General features: G+C 35.6%; 1 protein-coding gene across 13 annotated transcripts in view; it reads right to left on the bottom strand.

The window, feature by feature from the left end:
• Positions 1-18,114, bottom strand: part of LOC115222836 (palmitoyltransferase ZDHHC9) — a 207,983-nt gene that overhangs the window by 25,854 nt on the left and 164,015 nt on the right. For 9 of the 13 annotated variants that reach the window (XM_036511931.1, XM_036511932.1, XM_029793167.2 and 6 more), the window contains one exon: positions 4,996-5,046. The exons of the other annotated variants lie outside the window; for them this stretch is intronic. In XM_036511931.1, coding sequence (XP_036367824.1) covers positions 4,996-5,046 — 51 coding nt within the window. The remainder of the gene's footprint in view (positions 1-4,995; positions 5,047-18,114) is intronic. 13 annotated transcript variants of the gene reach the window in all.

Raw genomic sequence — 18,114 nt, 5'->3', positions numbered from 1 at the left:
ATATATATATATATATATATATATATATATATATATGTATATATATATATATATATATATATATATATATATATATATATATATATATATTATATATATACATATATATACTCATACACACAAATATTCATATATTACATATAATCACTATATATTAGGTATTTCCTTGATACAGTTTAAAAATGAATTGTTCCACCATTTAAGCCATCTGTTTATTGTAATGTGGTGTTTCTCTAACGATATCTGATATCCAATATCCCATATGTGATTTATCACATACAGGACATAATCATAAAAAATGTGCAACAAATTACTTTGGGATTTAGGAGGGCAGGAAAGAGAAGAAAAGGCATGGATGATCCTGTTACCAGATTGAAGATGAAAGATCTGAAGTAGTGGTCACATCATGGCCAGTTACTGGACAACAACAGCAAAAACAACAAAAAAAAAAACACACACACACACACAATTGGGAGATGAACAATCCAAAAGAACAAATACATCAAGTGAAATAAAAAGAATTGTTATAAACAAAACAATACAAATTCCGTTGTTATGAACCCTTTGCCTGGTTTGTGTATCACATATAATAAACAGGACATATTTATTTCCCCGGCCTCTATGCATCAAAGAGGATACACATTCTTAATTTTTTTTTTTTCAGCCACTGGAGTAAGTTGGGATTTGTGAAAGGAAAGCTTTATATTGCTCAGCATTTATGAAAGAAGGGCAAACCAAAAGTCTGAAAACAAATTTGGACATTTTGGATAAAGTTATGAAAATGCTTTGGACAGGCAAAGAGTTGAAGGTATATAAAATACAGACGTTTGGATAAATGTAGTCTATATGCAGTTATATATGTTGGATTTCATAAGGTTACATGCAACAAATTTATAAATGGATATATATATATATATATATATATATATATATATATACAAAAGCTGTGCAGCTACAAAGTGAATTAAAGACTTAGTAATGATTGTGATAATGGTGGTATGCAACCCTGGCAGGAAGCGGTAGAAGAGTAGTGTATGGTATAAGATATAGTACACAGCATGAAAACTCATTGTTTGGTTTCAACCATACACTGGTAAAGTAACTAAACAACCTAATGTAACACAACTATGTATATATCTGTACCTATATCTATATACATACATACATACATATATACACACACACACATAAACACACGCACACACATATATGCATATACATATACGCATATACACATACACACATATATATACATATACGCATATACATATACACATATTTACATATACATATGTACATATATACACACACACATATTTCGGTCAGTAGTTCATAAATCTGAATAGAAGCTCATTCTAAAACTCAAAAGCAGTAATGCTTAAAAGGTTGCTGGTTATGGTCGGCAGTCAGAGAGTGACCATTGGTTTGCACTTATAAGGTTCTTGCAAAACCAATGCTCACTCTCTGACTGGCCATAACCAACAACCTTTCAAGGTGTGTGTGTGCATAAACACAACATGCAGTTTATGCTATTTATTCCCTGTGCATGCTTTGCCATGGTGACTGACTATTTGAACCCTCTGTAGTGGATATCCATAGTTTATTTCGATGCAGACCTACAACAGTTCTCCAGGGAATTCTGTTTCAACATAATGTAATGCAGTGTTCCCCTGAAGAACTGTTGTGGATCTGCATCCAAATGCAGTATAAACACCCACTGCAGAGGATGCCAAAGGGGCTCAATGACAAAATATGCACAGGGAACATAAATGTTATAAGGGCCATGTTGTGTTCATCATATTTTTCCCTATATTTTCTCTGAATATCCAAACTAATAATGCTGCTAGGTACAGTAATAATTATGTCATTATACTGAAAGAAAACTGGATGATGATACTCTACATGGAGGTATAAAACCATCAGTAGGAGTTGTATGTCTAACTACACACATAGGAACCCCTATATATATATTTATATGTTCATGGCTGAGTGCTTAAGCAGTTTTCACTTCACAGCCAAATGACTTCAAGTTTCATTGCACTGCATGGCTTAACTAATACCAGGTAAGCGAAATTTAGTAGTCAGAAATTGTACAGAGATAGTCTCTCATATCTTATACATAAACACACACACATCATCATCATCATCATCATCATCGATTAACGTCCGTTCTCCATGCTAGCATGGGTTGGACGGTTCGACCGGGGATCTGGGAAGCCAGAAGGCTGCACTAGGCTCCAGTCTGATCTGGCAGTGTTTCTACAGCTGGATGTCCTTCCTAACACCAACCACTCCGTGAGTGTAGTGGGTGCTTTTTACGTGCCACCTGCACAGGTGCCAGGCGAGGCTGGCAACAGCCACGATCGGATTGGTGCATTTTATTGGTGCATTTTACGTGCCACTGGCTTCCGTACACATATATATATATAATATATACATATGTATATGGTATGTATTTACAGGGACACCACAGTTGGAACCCCACATAAACAAAGATTCAGTAACTTGGCAGTTTGATGTGAGTAGACATAAACTTCCTTATATACAGATTTTAACTCGGTCCAGTGACACATTCAGTATGCTCAAATGCTAATTCATCATCATCATCATCATCATTTAACGTCCGCTTTCCATGCTGGCATGGGTTGGACGGTTCAACTGGGGTCTGGGAAGCCAGAAGGCTGCACCAGGCCCAGTCTGATCTGGCAGTGTTTATACAGCTGGATGCCCAATTATAAACCACAATTATAATTTGACTTCATTGATTATTGAACGCAGAAACATGTGTAACTGATGAAATAAAGAAATACCAAATTCGTGTTTTCCTCTCATTTTCTATCTATCTACACACACACACACACACGAAGCTGTACTCCGCATTCTTCTCATACGTTTATATTGAGCATGACATACAAAAACACACATACACACACTATGTAGATATAATCAATAAAACGTTATATATATGTATATATTAACAAATAAGCAGATGAAAGTAATTTTCAAGTGTTTTAAATTACAAAGAGGCTTAAAGTGAGATATTTCATCAAGACATCATCTCTTGGAAGTAAAGCAAAAATCATCAGCAACGAAGAAGAAACAGCAGCAAACATCAAAAAAGGAACAGCCAATTTCTGTAACCCTAATTAAGGTTAGACTCTTAATACATTTAATCTGAAGCAAGTTACAAAAGTTTTTAATAAGAACTGAAATACAAACGGCAGAAGAGAAGCACATTAAAAATATATAAGTGAAGTCTAAAGTAAATTATCCTTCTTGCAGATTACATTATAATGTAACATAATTCCAAGAGAACAAACCATTATATATTTGGGCGATAAGTGTTGGATGCATTGAAGCTACTAGGATGCTATTATGTGCTGCTGAAAAGACCAACGGAGATCATTGCACATCCTTAATGCAGGAGGTCAACAAACAGAACAGTCATTTCTCCTGGTTGTATGCTAACCTGCTAATTATCCCAAAATTTCAAGAACTGTGGTACATCAGACAGGAGCTGTGAATAACAGGACTAGTTAAAAAAGAACAACATATTCTGTTCCATTAGTGAATAACAGAATAACTAATTCAAAGGAATATTGTATTCTATTAGAGAATAACAGAACTAATTTAAAGCTATATTTTATTTTGCTAGCAAATAACAGAACAACTAGTTAAAAAAGATACAGGACTAGTTTGAAAATAGGGTTTATTCTGCTAGCAGATAACATACCTAGTTTAAAGGGATATTTTATTCCGTTAGTCAACAATAAAAGAACAAGAAACACAACAAACATTAGTAAATAACCATGATTATATGTTCTCTCATTTTTCAATTTGTAGATGAAGAAACAAAACAATGGAACTAATGAATTTCATATCAACCAAAGCCTGTTTTTAGGGGTTTCACATCTAACATTTTTATGATGTGCCAGTTTGGAAATAGCATTTATTTATTTTAAATAAGGGTCAAAAAGTTGTTTTTGTTACTGTTCAGTCAGACACAAAAGGGCAGCACCTATTAGCCCTTTATCTTTTTCAGGGTTTCTCAGATTGGTAAGTGGAAGGATATTATCTTCAAATCCTTAATCTGGCCTAAATGCTTGCTAACAGATTGAACTCCATTAAAAGTACCCAAGGATCAGGTAGTAGTGTTAATCTGGGTAATGGATGAAGTTCACCACACAACAGTTCAGAATGAGAATGCAATGAGCTGGAACAAATATACTGGAATAAAACTACCTCATCCAACACATTACTACTGTCACTAATCCCAATGACCCCTAACTGGTTCGTTTATTTAATCAAACCAGTAAGGATTGAACACAAAGTTGACCTTGATGGGATTCACAAGTTGGGGTGAATGTTTGTTTCTACAACCTTGTGCTCTTCTTCATATCTAATTGTAATTTAATTAGGGGGTTAAGAGTGGTATCTATTTTCAACAATGTTGTATTGCAAATAGAATTAGATGACTTTCCTCAGAGGGCAACAGCGTAATGACTTTAAAATGGTTTGAAACTATGATCTGAGCAGATCTGAAATTCTGAAACTTTACTCAGATCCCTTTACTACATACAACTACCGTGAAGGATAGGCTTTTGGGCGGTTTCTTCATAAATATCCAAAAATAAATGAATGAATGAAATAAAATAGAAATGAACAAAAATAAGAACTCTATTGCAATAGCAATGTGGTAACAACATCGACAACAAAAACACAACAAACATGCAAGGAGCAGGAAAAAAAAAAATGTTTAAATTCACAAAATAGCCAAAAAAAAAATGTGCAGTGTAATTTGTAGTGGAGTCTAGGGTTGGCGGGGAGCGGAAAAAAAAAAACAAAAAGAGATGAACAAACAGGGGCAAGGGCTAGAAATAATGAAATAATACAGTAACATAGTTTTTACAAAGCAAAATGATAAAAAACATTCCAACTAAAGAAACCTGGCAACAAAGGGTATTGAAACACAACACAGGGGTGAGGGTGACTTACCCTTCAACTTCAGTTGGTTAAGGGTCATATCCCACAAGAAATTCTTTGTACCTGAAGGACCCAAACAGTTAGTGTTTTAAACAGATGGGCAGAGTTTGGTGGAAGAAGAAAAAAATTTATATATTGGAAAAAAAAAAGAGAGAGAGAAAGAAAAGAGAAGAGAAGAGAACATGGAGAAATCTGAAGTTTACCCAAAACTATGTCTATATTGTGTGTGTGTGTGTGTGTGTGTGTGTGTGTGTGTGTGTGCGCGCGAGACCAGCCAGGTCTATGTATGAAGGTCTGCAAAACAGATTTTCATCTAAATTATATTGCATGCATGTGTGTATATGTGTGTGTAAGAGAGAGAGAGAGAGAGAGAGAGAGAAAGAGAGAGAGAGAGATTGTGTGTGTGTATTTATATGTTTGCACAAGAGCATAGAAATATTCCGGTTTGTGTCTGGGTTCACTGCAAAATTACCTAAGAGAAAAGTCCTATAGCCCTACAGACTTGTGGGTAGCTGTTTATCAGGAAAAGTCTATAGCTAGAAACTAATTCAAACCAGTGACTGAAGTAGTTTCCAGTAGTCACCTCACGCTAGTTTATAACTGGACACTCAACTGCTGTGAAAGCATGCATTACGATGACCTGACATGCAGATGTCTCTCACGACACAGCCATCACCTGACAAAATGTACCAACCAGCATCCATACAAGAGCTCTGCTGATACTAATACGAAAGTAGGTATATAACTTCTCTATAAACTGATATAAGTTGTTCAAATTGCACATGTTGGTAGAGAGATCACCTCCCTGATTTCCATGACAAGCAAATAACGGGTTCCAAGCAGAAGCAATTTGCAATCATTGAGATCTTGACGAAGGGGGGACACAGGCTGTCGTCAGACATTTACAGAAGGCTACAAGTTGGTAAGAGATGACACCATTGATAAGAGTCATGTGAGAAGATAGGTGAAGCTTAAAAACAGGGAAATCAGCATTTGAAGACCAACTATGCAACGAGAAATCATCAGCTGTGACTACTGACACGAATCACCAGTGAATGGATGACGTGATTTGTGCAGACAGACAAGATACTATCCATGAGCTTGCTGTGTACAACTGGATTGTAGCCTATACATTATAGATGGTGGAAAACTCTAGGTATCAGAATGTGTGTGCCAAGTGGGGTACCTCGGCAGATGACATCAGGTTTGAAGAAGGGAAGGATGGAAATCTGCTCTGATCAGATTTCCAGTGAAGACGGGGTTTATTTTCCTCAAATGGCCGACAGGAGATGAAATGTGGCTGTATCTTTATGATCTGGAAATGAAGTCTTAGTATATGAAAACCAGCATCTGAAGACAAACTGTGCAGAGGGAGATCATCAGCTGCAACTAATGACATGAATCGCCAGCAAGTGCACAAGGTGATTCATGCAGACAGACAAGACACTATCCATGAGCTTGCTGCACAAATGGACTGCAGTCAATGTATTACAGAAGATGGCAGAAGACTAGGTATTGGAAAGTTTGTGCTAAGATGGGAACCTAGTAAGGGTGGAAATATGCTCTGATTAGCTGGAAGTATTTGAACCCGATGAAGACAGGATTTATTTTGCTCACTCTGGTGACAGAAGACAAAATGTGGCCGTGTCACACCCATTATCTAAGGCCTAAAATATTCAAGAGCCAGTGATCAACATGGAAAGCCATGCTGTTTTGGGGGCTGACAAGGGAGTCATTGTCTGTTTTTGGAACAGGGTTGCACAATGAACAAGTTGTACATTGAGACACTCAAAAAGCTTAGAGAAGACAGAGGAAGAGACCAAACGGGAATCTGAAAAATGACCCACATTCATCATGACAGTATGTGACCACAAATCAGGGGATTCAGCAAATTGGGGTGATAAATAGTCTCCCATCCACCATAAAGACTAGACCTGGTGCCTTCCAGCATCCACCTGTTCAGACTAATGAAAGACAGTCTTTGGGGGACAATGATCTGATGACAAAGACAAGAAAGAAGTGGCCGTGAAACAGATACAATAATGCACATGTAAATTGATAGCACAAATGCATCACTTATAACAGAGACTATGTTGTGAAGGACCTTTGTATAGAAGAAGGCTTTTCTATCAACATGTACAATTTGAATGACCTATGCCAGTTAATAAAATAATTTAGTCCTCTTTTGCATTTACCATCAGTATAAGCTTCATTGAGACACACACATACACACACACATTCAGGGTGGGTCCTAAATATCATCAAAGGACAGAAAATTCAGTAAATATTGGGTTGAGGAATAATTCATGAGCGTTTTTTTTACAAATTTAAAAATGTACATAAAAATAAAATACATTGGCAAAATGTTTTAAGTTATTTAAAAATGAATTTTTGGGCTCTACAAGATAGTATGTTTTGATTTTTCATTTTATTGATTGTTGTGTATTTTCAGATCATTAAAATAGAATGTGAAGTGGACAAAACCGAGCATTTTTGACAGTGTTTACTTTTTGCATTTAATCAAAGTTTTAAGCCTGCCGAAACTGCTCATGAGATTTGTGTTGTGTATGGAGAAGGAGCAATGCCTCCAAGTACTGCCCACCATTGGTTTTCACAATTCAAAAATGGGAACTTTTACCTCAAGGATGGATCACACAACGGTCAATCAACTGAGTTCAATGAAGAGCGATAATCAACTTCTTCAAGAAAATCTGCCAATGACCAGAGAATTGGCAGAGCAGATTGTGATAAAAAAAATTGTGGTGAACCACCTTCACTCAATGGGCAAGGTTCATCGAACTCATTTGATTGACCGGTGTGTGTGAGCCATCCTCGAGGTAAAAATTCCCATTTTTGAAGCATGAAAACCAACAGCGGGTGGTACTTTCAGGAATTGCTCCTTCTCCATACATAGCACAAATCTCACATGCAGCTTTGGTAGGTTTAACACCTTGGTTAAATCCAAAAAGCAAATGGTGTCAAAAATGCTCAGTTTTGTCCACTTGACATTCCATTTTAATGATCTGAAAATAGAAAAAAAACCAATAAAATTAAAAAATCAAAACACTATCACATAGCGCGAAAAATTCTTCCAAAAAACATAAAACATTCTGTCAAGGTGTTTTATTTCTGCGTCTATTTTTAAATTTAAAAAAAACACGCACATTAATTATTCCTCAACCCAATATATTTTCAAACTTTGCTTGTTACACAAACAAATTTGATCCTTTTAAAGTAATAGTTGAGGTCTGTAAATACTATGAACTGATAAACATTTACAAAATATGTTATACACCACACACATTTTGGGTGTACAAGCAAGAGGAAGAGTATTCAATAACCATCATTATTTTTCCACCTGAAGGATCGTACGCAGCGAGAAACAGAGTGATGATGGAATGAATCATCAGCTTCATTCATACACATATACATACAGACACACACAAATTCATAAGGCGTGTGATATTGTCCACGACAAGAAATCATATGAGATAACTCCTGCTGACCAATCAATCTGAGATTTTAAATGCCTTGGTTGCAACAACTGTCCCATAGAGTGTGGATTGTTTGGGGCCAGGAAAGAAGGCAGATACAGGATACTTTTGGAACTTTCAGAGCTAGACCACTATGGCTTAGAGCAGTTTATGGAGATAATTACTTAGATTGACTTTTCATACCAATATTAACGGTAGGTCATTGTTCTGATTCTCACTGTCCTCCAGGCACACATTTTATCATCGGCTTGGAACACATCAACAAAGACTTTGTGTACTGAATTCTATAAACAAAAGCTACCATTCTTGTTTAGATTTATTTGATCTGGAGTACCTTTGACTGAAGAGACACAACCAGGTTGAAACACTGGTATCTCAAAGTCTCCTTGTATTAATGATGTTGAGTGTGTTGTCAACACAGACTGCCTGAAAGGAGAAGATGTTCTGTAAACATGAAATACAACAGGAATTAACATATTCACATTCAAATCTGCTGGAATATATTAAGAATGAATGTGTCATAGTATGTACCATGCATGCTAAGAGAAGCGATCAGTTTTTTCGATGCATCAGTGTGTCGCAACAAGGATCTCCCTAGTTCATGTTGGAGTGTTTCTCGAGTATGATAAAACAGAAGGACTGCATTTAACAAACCTCTGGATCCTATTGTATTTTTGGATGTGGCTTATAATTTGAGAGTGCATGTATGCATTAGTGTGTGTTTTGCATATTTAATCAAGTTTTATTTTACATAATTATCAATCAATTGAATTGAAAATGCATGTGGAAGTATGGGATGAGTTTATATACATATAGCAAAACAAAAAAAAAAACTTAGATTACTCAAAAAAGTAAATAAATTTAATACAAAAAAATTCTCACAGATTTAGCATAAATGCAAATTGCAAATAGTGTACATACATTGGAATGTTGATTTATCAATACATAAACAAACAAAAAAATAAGTAAATACAGAAAACAAATAAACAGGAAACATGGAAATTAGTAAAACAATTGACTTTTTTTTTTATTAGAATTCATAATCAATAAAAGCAAATGTAAACGATAAACATTAATATGTCCTTAGAATTTATTTTCATATACATATATATATATGTGTGTATGTATAAATGAATTTGTACATATTTAAAAAAAATATAAAAAATACATATATATGTATGTATTTGAGTATAATTATATATAATTTTAATAAATAGCAAAATGATACATATGTATATATGAATGAGTATGCGTATATATATTTGAAGAAAGGTTTTCTTCAAATAACAGAATGACATGAATCTTTTGGAAAGTTCTGTTTGAAGTTTTTTCTTATTATATAATTAATAATGTTTATTTTAAGGAAATCTTTCTTCAAATATTGCGACTGTATCGAGAATTTTTTGCAAAATCTTTTTTTTGTAAATATATATATATATACATATAGCCTTTGGGCTAAAACATTTTTAAGGATTTAAGGATTTATATATATATGTATGTATCTATGTATGCATATGTAAAGAGCGAGTGAGAGAGGAAGCTTTATTGTCGCAGTAAAATAAAATAAACAAGCTGAGTATTACATGTTATCTCATTATTTTCATAGCATATTTTTCTTCAAATCAAATAGAAAGCTATCAGCAGCACCACACACACACACACACACACACACACATATATATAAAACACTGCCAAAATAACATTGGAAACATCAGGATTCCACTTTAGAAGCAGGAAACACTTCAGCCCTGATCAGAGTTAATAACCCTCAACAAAAATAGCTAAAGACACATCCTGTAATACTGTTCATATCTACAGTCATAATGCTTTTGCTTGACAAACAAAGAAACAGATGCACCTCCACTAAACCAAATCCAAAAGAAAATCGTTTAATAAACTGACAGAGGTTCAAACCCCAACATGCTCTCTCTCTCTCTCACATGGCCACCAAGGACTAAAGGATAAAGACTCATTTCAGTCATGAATGACCATGGTATTGCACCCAGCCTCTCCAGGGAACAAGGCCAGGCAAAATTGGGCTTCCATAAACAATCTTGCCTGGCCTTGTTCCCTGGAGAGGAACTTCTGGGTGCAATACCTATTTCTTTACTACCCACAAGGGGCTAAACACAGAGGGGACAAACAAAGACAGACATAGGTATTAAGTCGATTACATCGACCCCAGTGCGTAACTGGTGCTTAATTTATCGACCCCGAAAGGATGAAAGTTCAAATTCCGCCGAGGTCGACTTTGCCTTTCATCCTTTCGGGGTCGATAAATTAAGTACCAGTTACGTACTGGGGTCAATGTAATCGACTTAATACCTATGTCTGTCCTTGTTTGTCCCCTCTGTGTTTAGCCCCTTGTGGGTAGTAAAGAAACAGGTATTGCACCCAGAAGTTCCTCTCCAGGGAACAAGGCCAGGCAAGATTGTTTATAGAAGACCAGCAGTCGCCCATGCATACCAGCCTCTTCTCACCACACCATTGATGTCATCCAAGGGAATGGCAAAGGCTGATACAGCTTGGCACGTTTAACCCTTTTGATACCAAACTATCTGAGACTGTCCTGGTTCTATGCTAAAAACTTCCAGTTTCATAGTGATCTAAATTAAAATCTATCAAAATTTCATGTTAATTTGATTCCGACATCAATTTAATAAGTTACTTCACTAAATCTTCCATTATTTTCTAAATTTATTGAAAGAAAAGCAGTATAGTTCAGTAGAAATATGGTAAGGCAAGGGTTAAGCAGACCATCAATCACATAACACTCAATCTGAAAAAAGTTTGGGGTCGACCCTTCCTCTTCTGACTATCTTATCAAAAAACCCTTATCTTAGTAAGCAACATCAAACTATTATTGTTACAAAACATAGAGAGGGGGTGGATAAAGAGAGGAGAAAACACTATATTCTAATAATCTTGATTATCTTGATGCTATTTTCGGTATCTTAATTAATTACGTACTAATGTGTTGCTATAGTAACCACCGAGGAAAGAGAAAAAAAGTTTTCATATGGAGTAGAGAGGCCAAAAACAAGTCATTTTAGGAAATAATAAATGATGATGATGACAACTGTTTAGTTGCAAGGCTAGTAATTTCAAGAGGAGAGGGTTAGTTTGATACCATCTACCCTAGTATTTGACTGGTACTATATTTTACTGATCCTAGATGAATGAAAGTCAAGTTGACCTCAGAACGTAAAGACTCAGACGAAATATTGCAAGACAATTCTTCCAGCACAAATGATTCTGCTAATCCACCAATAATAATAATAATAATAAATGCCCTGATGCAGTACCAGGCACTGGCTCCCATGGCTTTTGATCTTAAAATATTTGGCTGTGTTATGTACATTGTTTTGTCATGGTATAAAAGATGAGCTACAGCAAATATTCTGCTCAATACCACAGATTTGCTTGACCATCACTAGTTTGGTGGCTGACAATATGTGCATCTCTGATCATGAACAGACGTAGTGGGGGGGCATCACAGACATGTGCTGAGAGGAAGTCTTTGGGGTTTGAATAATTCACCTCTGGAAACGAGTGTTTCGTTCATCATCCTTAAACAAACCTTATTTAGGGAGCTTTCGAGCTGGATGGGCTACTCAACCTGAAGAAAATTCTAACTGGGCCCCACTTGCAAGGTCATGTGCTGTTTACCTTAATATAAGATCACCATGCCATGTACATATGGTTGTGGTGCATGTGCCCTTATCAGATGGGTAGTCATGATGGGTATATTGAGCTTCATATATTTGTATCCCAGTGTCACTTTGATGGCATGCGCTTCTCTCTCACTCAATAATAATAATAATAATAATAATCTTTTCTACTGGAGGCAAAAGGGCTCAAATGTGTGGGAAGAGGAGTCAATTACATCGACTCCAGTGTTCAATTGGCACTTAATTTATCGACCCCAAAGGGATGAAAGGCAAAGTCGACCTCAGTGGAATTTGAACTCAGAACATAAAGACAGAAGAAGTGCTGCTAAGCAGTTTGCCCGCTGTGCTAACAATTCTGCCAGCTTGCTGTCTTAATAATAATAAAAATAATAGTAATAATTATTTCTTATTTTGGCATAAGGCCAGCGATTTTTGTGGGAGGATGTTAGTTGATTAATACCAGTACTCAACTTGTACTTTAGTTTATTGATCCCCCAAAAGGACAAAAGGCAAACCTGACCTCAAAACATAAAGAGCTGGAAGAAATCGCCAACAGGCATTTTGTCTGGAATGGTAACAATTTTGCCAGCACACCACATCATCATCATTTAACATCCTCCTTCCAGGCCAGCATCGCTTGCATGGCTTGCCAGGCAAAAGACTACTTCATATTCTTGTGTCTGTTTTGACATGGTTTTTACAGCTGGATGCCCTTCCTAACACCAAATTACAATGGTGGGGATACCTCATTACCTCCACCCAGTGCTCAACTGATATTTATTTCATCGACCTTGAAGGGATGAAAGCAAAGTCGACCATGGCAGAATTTGAACTCAGAACACCAAACTGGAAGAAATACCACTAAGCATTTTGTCCAAAATGCATATGAATCTAATAATCCTAATCCTTTCTACGATAGGCACAAGGCCTGAAATATGGAGGGGAGGGGTCAGTCGATTACATTAACCCCAGTATACAACTGGTACTTTAATTTATCGACCCCCAAAGGATGAAAGGCAAAGTTGACCTCAGCGGAATGAATCTAATAATAATAATAATAATAATAATAATAATAATATATTAATGAGGGGAAAATACAGTGGGTTGGACAGGTTACAATGATGAGAAACAGCAAAGAGATTACATCTGATAAATGACATGATGAAATATACATTTATCTCAAAACTTCCCAGAATTATATTGATGAGGGAACACAGAAAAATAAACCACAACTACAACAACAATAGTTACATAAAATTCATACAGTATAGGGTTGATAAAAGGGGACGTACAGAAAAGACATATTTAATAATAACAACAATTTCAAATTTCAGCACAAGGCCAGCAATTTCGGGAAGCAGGTAAGTCAATTACATCAACCCTAGTGTTCGAATGGTACTTATTTTATCAACCCCAAGGGGATGAAAGGAAAAGTCAACCATGGCAGGATTTGAACTCAGACCATAAAGACGGATGAAATGCTGCTAAGCATTTTGCCCAGTGTGCTAACAATTCTGCCAGCTCATCACCTTAATAATAATAATAATAATAATAATAATAATAATAATCCTTTCTACTATAAAGGCATAAGGCCTGAAATTTTGGGGGCGGGGTTTAACCCTTTAGTGTTCAGATTATTCTATCAAACATAATGCCTATTGATTCCCATTGATTTTAATTAATCATGCATTATCCCATATCTTCAAGATCTTGATGGTGCAATTACTTAATGTAGAATAACATTGTAGGGTAGGTGTGAGAGCCTGGATCTGATCAGTTTGAACATAAAACAGATTAAATATTTTGGCCGAATATGGCCGGTTTAAATACTAAAGGGTTAAGTTGACTACATCAATCTCAGTACTCAACTGGTACTTATTTCATTGACCCCAAAAGGACAAAAGGCAAAGTCAACCTCGGCAGAATTTGAACTTAGAATATGAAGACAGACAAAATGCCACTAAGCATTTTGCCCAGTGTGTTAACGATTCTGCCAATTAATCCCCTTAATAATAGTAATAATAATAATAATAATAATAATAATAATAATAACAATAATAATAACAATAATAATAATAATAATAATTAATAATAATAATCCTTTCTACTAAAGGCACGGGGCTTGAAATTTTAGGGGAGGGGACTAGTTAATTACATTGACCCTGTAAAGATGAAAGGCAAAGTCGACCGTGGCAGAATTTGAACTCAGGACATGAAGACAGACGAAATGCCACTCAGCATTTTGCCGGCGTGGTAATGATTCTACCAGCTCATTATAATAATAATAATAATAATGGTTTCGAATTTTGCCACAAGGGCAACAATTTTAGGAGAGAGGATGAGTTGATTACATTGACCCCAGTGTACTTATTTTATCAACCCCAAAAGGATGGAAAGTAAGATCAACCTCAGCGAATAATAACAATAATAATAATAATAATAATAATAAATTCTTTTTATTGGCCACAAGGGCTGAGCAACAACAACCAAACTGCTACATAAGGGACTGAAGGATATTGAGACTTGCACGGTTGACCTGCAGAAATGTGTAATCCTGTATTCTGCAAAACATCCAAAGCAAGACTTTTGGGATTTGAGGGGACTTGTTGCTACCAAATCTCAAGACAACATCATTCCCCAGAGAGAAACAGAAAAGACAGCCTGAGTTCAGAACAGTAGAGCAAAGTTGTGGATGGCCTCTACTCCATAGGAAGTGAAGGGCATACGTTTGCACCTACTTCATGTTTGATGGGATCAACTGATGAAAGTAAAATATCTAGGACATTGACAACCTACTTGAAGCTTGAAGGGCCTAACTATTTTAAGACAAAATGTTAGTACCACTATCTACCAACCCTTCTGGTGCTCTATAAAATTGACCATTTTGAGATAACTGTAGGATCTCTAAATAGTTGCTCAACCTTCCAGAAATAGCAGCCAATTCCTACACAAATTCATATCTTACTACCTTAAAACAGGAAAGGACACATTGGATAATGTAGTCCCAAATCTACAATGTCCGAGCAAAGACAGGATGTCCACAATACCTTTTCATTAGAGTTCTGTTTGAACAGGGCTGTTCTGGTGTTATTCAACAATTTGGCTGTGTTCCCTGAACTGTCATTCAACAGCTTAGAATTAAAAAATCTGGGTTATACAAGGCATTAGAGAGAGAGGGAGAGACATTAGTTGTACTCCATAATGTTCCTAATAGAATGAAGAATTGTCACTTATTTCTCTCAAGTAGACAATGACATTTCTGGTTTAATGGCATTCAGAAAACTAGTAATTATAGTCTGTTAAGGAAAGTGATGGTCCTGAATTAATATCTTCATCAATATCTGGTTGACATTTAAAACATATACGTATACAGACCTACACATATATACACACATATGTTCATACATATATATATATATACAAAAAGCAATAAAGATTCAAGTTAATTTAAATGAATTTACTTGAATATGGTACCTAACTTAGATGCACCAAAAAAAACTATACTGTTTTAACAATACAGTAATGTGGGGTGATTATAAGCGAGAAAGAAGCAACAAGAATGGATAGGTTTTTAGTACAATCGTTTCATACAAGGACAGGCTTTATTAAAAGTTGCAAAAATTACAGCATATAAACGTGTCCCGTACTCATCAGCTAAAATACATGTGAGTTCTCTAGACATCCTAGTGGTTGAGGCTATACTCATGAAGTAATGTAGATAATTAAGTAACATAAACAGATTTCCAAAGTTCATTAAAGTTCTGGAAATCTGTTTATGTTACTTAATTATCTACATTACTTCATGAGTATAGCCTCAACCACTAGGATGTCTAGAGAACTCACATGTATTTTAGCTGATGAGTACGGGACACGTTTATATGCTGTAATTTTTGCAACTTTTAATAAAGCCTGTCCTTGTATGAAACGATTGTACTAAAAACCTATCCATTCTTGTTGCTTCTTTCTCGCTTATATATATATATATATATATATATATATGTATACACATATGTATATGAACACACATATACACAAAGATCTGGCTTTTCTTTTTGCACTTTCTTTCTCTCGTGTTCCTACCAGTAAAAATACTAAACCACAGAACCACAATGTTAGATTAATCATGCTGTGTTTTGAAACCAAATTCAATAAATACTGACTTTCCAACAACGTCTAGACTCATTCCACCAACAAAAAGACCAAAAAGACAAACAAAAAATAAAAAAAAAAAAACAATTAAAATATAGGCAACGACTTTTACTGAAAGATAATTGTTTCTGCAGTAATGAAAAACCAGTTTTAAACAGACACACCGATTAAAACTTTTTTTTTTTGTTAAAGATACAATGTATTCTGCTCTGAATAGCTGACCCTTTGCAAGATACTTGAAGGACTGCTCTTATATCAAGGACATTTCATTTACTTATATATCCATACCAGCATACACAGCCATGCACTAATCAACTTGCAAAATACAGTCATCTCTCTAAATAAGCAAGCATTCATTCACTAACCAACACTACAATTGGTGGCCCATAAAGACACCACAAACCTCTATATCCCTTCCGACACTGCTACAACATTCTCTGCTCTTATGAACTGTGCAGCTGCCAAACCATCTGATCAACCCTTTGGCATCTAAACTGACCATATCAGGCCAAAATACTCTAATATTCTACCTATCACACTCTTGGCATGGTTGGCGTTAGGAAAGGCATTCAGCTGTAGAAACCATGCCAAATCAGACTGGAGTCTGGTGCAGGCTTTCAGCTTACCAGCCATGGTCAAACCATCCAACCCATGCCAGCATGGACAATGGACATAAAATGATGATGATGATGATGATATACACATAATTAAATAGGAAAATGGAAATTTTTCGGTATTATTTATTCCCCATTATACGTGTATAGTAGGCTAAAAGGAATCATAAATATTTAATTTCCTATTAGAAACTCTTCAGATAAAGAACAATTATCATACACACACACACATATATAAAAGACTTATATATACACACATGCATTACCCACCATTCCAGTCTTTTTGGCCCTAAGGTTGTATTCTTCTCATTTCCTATTTATTTCACCTTTGTCCATCATCTTATTTTTTTTTACTTTCGTATGTCGACTCTATGTTGTTTTGTTTGCTTCAAGTCCTATATTCTCCATGGCTTTCACGGGGACCGCCAGCATGGGAAGTTCTCAGTCTTCTCATTAACGGTGCAAAACTGAGTGTTACTATTTGGTTGATAACTGATGAAGAATTAGGGACTTTCTGTGTCTGTCTTCCGTTCAGTCGTACACTCATTACATGTATACATTTTTTTACTTGTTGATTATTTACAATGCATTTTTTCATATATATATATATATATATATATATATATATATATATATATGTATATACACACACATATATACACATACAAACACACAGAGAGGCTATGTTTGCTCTGATAACTGTCTGTGACTTGTTCGGTGAACCCTCTACAACAATTGATAATCAATGGCAAAATGAGCTGCTATGGACCACACTATGCCAAAGTATGCATGCATGAGACCAGGGACCGCATGTGATTCACTAAAGAACTAATTGACTTTTTACTCCTTCACTATCATCATCATTTTAATGTCCTTTTTTCCATACCTACATGGATTAAGTGGAATCCATTCAAGCAGATTTTCCATAGCTAGATGCCCTTCCTGTTGCCAATCTTCACTTGTTTCCAAACAAAGTAATATTTCGCAAGACGTAACAAGTTTTCACAGAAGATTAGAAATGACATAGGTTGGATGGAATTCACTGATACACATTTTTTAAAGGCTGAATGCCCTTCTTGTCACCAATTTTCACCTGCTTCCAAGCAAGGTAATATTTCCCTATGGCCTGACACATTTTTATGGAACATTGGAAATGAGTGACATTGCTCACGACAGCAACACATTTATAACTCTGAAATAATG

The sequence above is a fragment of the Octopus sinensis genome, linkage group LG21 (genome assembly GCF_006345805.1).
Source record: "Octopus sinensis linkage group LG21, ASM634580v1, whole genome shotgun sequence".
Lineage (NCBI taxonomy): Eukaryota > Metazoa > Mollusca > Cephalopoda > Octopoda > Octopodidae > Octopus > Octopus sinensis.
Note: the sequence above shows the minus strand (reverse complement) of the source record. Positions and strands in the feature narration are given on the sequence as shown.